General features: G+C 43.3%; 1 protein-coding gene across 1 annotated transcript; it reads right to left on the bottom strand.

Moving 5' to 3' along the window:
• Window positions 1-591: 591 nt before the first annotated feature.
• Window positions 592-1,356, bottom strand: LOC126595456 (uncharacterized). Its single transcript, XM_050261745.1, has one exon. It carries the CDS (start codon window positions 1,354-1,356, stop codon window positions 592-594), a length of 765 nt encoding a protein of 254 aa, XP_050117702.1.
• Window positions 1,357-2,198: the final 842 nt, after the last annotated feature.

Here is a 2,198-nt window from a genome sequence, read left to right as displayed (position 1 = left end):
AAATCTCCATCTCTTTTGAAAGATGTGAAATGAGGCATGTTAAACTTGCGCGGAGGCTTCGCCTACTCGATCTCATCCGTGAAGGGTGACCTGCTCATATTGGAAATGCTTCATCGGTGACTTCGTTGTGTTGGAAATCACGCAATTACTCATTCAAGAGCCTCTCCACTTCTTCCTGAACTTTCCTTTATCGGGGTAGCGGAGCTCTTGGCTGCCCCCAGCCTTGACATGTTGGTCTAGGCTGCTTTTCTACGTTCTCTACTCATTGATGCCACGGTGGCAATGCATGTAGGTTGACTGCACTTCTATTGTCAACCATCATTCTATCGACTATGGCATGGGCCAGTTGGACACATACCACCAACGAGTCGCCATGCTGAAAGTCGACACCTTCGACATACTCCTCAATGAAACTAAAGATGGGTCCAATTGAGTGTTGACTGCTTGGACTTACAAGACTAGTAGAGCCTGCTAGATCTTCCGCTTATTTGAATTGTTGGTGGCCCCTAACTGCTCAGATTTGACGAAGATGCCGTTAATCTAGATAGTCTTGTTGGGCAGTTCTTCGTCGACATTCGCGTTCCTTCTAGGCTACGCTGCTGGCTTGTCCAAGTATCTATCGACTTTGTTATCTTTCATAAGCTTCTCTAGGTAGGTCTTCCCAGTGTAGCAGTCGTTGTTTATGTGGCCGGAACCTCGGTCGAACACGCAGTACTTGGTGTGGTCCAACTTGGAAGTATATCCCTTTGATTGCTTTGGCAGCTTGAACCATGGTTCGCTTTTTATGTCACGAAGGATTTGGTGAATCATGATCGAGAACTTAGAGTAACTCTTGGATGCCAAGCCTTCTTTAGTCGTGGGTCGATCTCTACGTTTGGCCTCTTCCCTACTTTTGTTATACTGTTTCCCGTCCTCTTTCTTTTGAGCCACTGCCCACTCTTTCCGTGGCTGCTCAAAAGTCTTATCTGCTTGCCTACCCTTGTCCCAAAGTGCATGCTTGTCTTCCAGAGCAAATGAATCAGCTAGGGTTAGATTTTCTTTCATGATCAACTCTCCAAATAGTGGGTGGTTCAGTGGGAGTCTTTTTTGGAAGGCTGCGCTTGATATCGAGTCTTCGCATTCGACTATCTTTGCCTTCTCTACTTTGAACCTCTTCATGTAGTCATGAAGCGACTCGTTTGGGTTCTTTTTCACGTTGAACAAGTGATCGGATTTCTTCTTAATCAAGCGGTAGGATAAGTATTCTTTGGTGAAAACCAAGGAAAGATCATTAAAACTCCAGATGGATCGTGGCAGTAGGGTGTGAAACCAATCTTGGGCCTCGCCTTGTAAAGTGGTGGCGAATATTTTGCACATAACAACATCATTGTTTCATTAAAGGACCATCGCACTTCGGTAGTGCTTCAAATGCCTTTCCAGATCTCCATCTCATTTGAAAGATGTGAAATATGGCATGCTAAACTCTCGCATAGGCTCCGCTTGCTTGATCTCCTCTGTGAAATTGACTTGCTCATATTGGTCATGTCCAGTCATAATGTTTCATCGGTGACTTCGTTGTGTTGGAAATCATGCAATCGTTCATTCAAGATCCTCTCCATTTCTTCCTGAATTTGCCTTTGTTGGGGTATTGGAGCTCTCAGCTGCCATCAGTTTTGACTGTTGGAAATGTGCCCTAAAACCAATCATATGATGATACTTTACGGACATTTCACATGTTAAACTAATCTAGTTTAATATCAAGGGCATAGATTATTGTTTTAAGCCGTCTCATATAAATGTTATATGCTTAAACGATAAGTCTAAGGAATATGTAATTAGGAGAATGTAATTTAAACAAGTTAGATTTATGAGACCATTCTCTTTCGTATACATATCCTAAACGTTCCTGATCATAGGATTGCCAATTCGGCATTGACAGTCCGTTAAGATAAGTATGTGCTATGTCTTCTCTTAGTGAGAGTGACTGGTCTCGAGTCATTGGTGTGATTGACACCAAGATAAGCATGTAGGTGCTCAATAACGAATGAGTCCACTGAACACGATCAACGAGGAGTTCTTATACTCATGTCACATGAGAACTCATGGTTGGGATAATGCAAAGTAGTCCTTTGACCTGAGGCATCATAGTTGTCTTGTGGTTAGGTCCTTGATCTTTGATTAAGTCAAAGTCACTCCATTCGCGGGTGTCCACGGCATAG

This window comes from Malus sylvestris, chromosome 13 (genome assembly GCF_916048215.2).
Source record: "Malus sylvestris chromosome 13, drMalSylv7.2, whole genome shotgun sequence".
Classification (NCBI taxonomy): Eukaryota; Viridiplantae; Streptophyta; class Magnoliopsida; order Rosales; family Rosaceae; genus Malus; species Malus sylvestris.
This window is presented reverse-complemented; position numbering and strand designations above follow the sequence as displayed.

Excerpts from the sequence above, each read along its gene's own strand:
- LOC126595456 (XM_050261745.1), bottom strand. The coding sequence starts at position 1,356 with ATGTGCAAAATATTCGCCACCACTTTACAAGGCGAGGCCCAAGATTGG.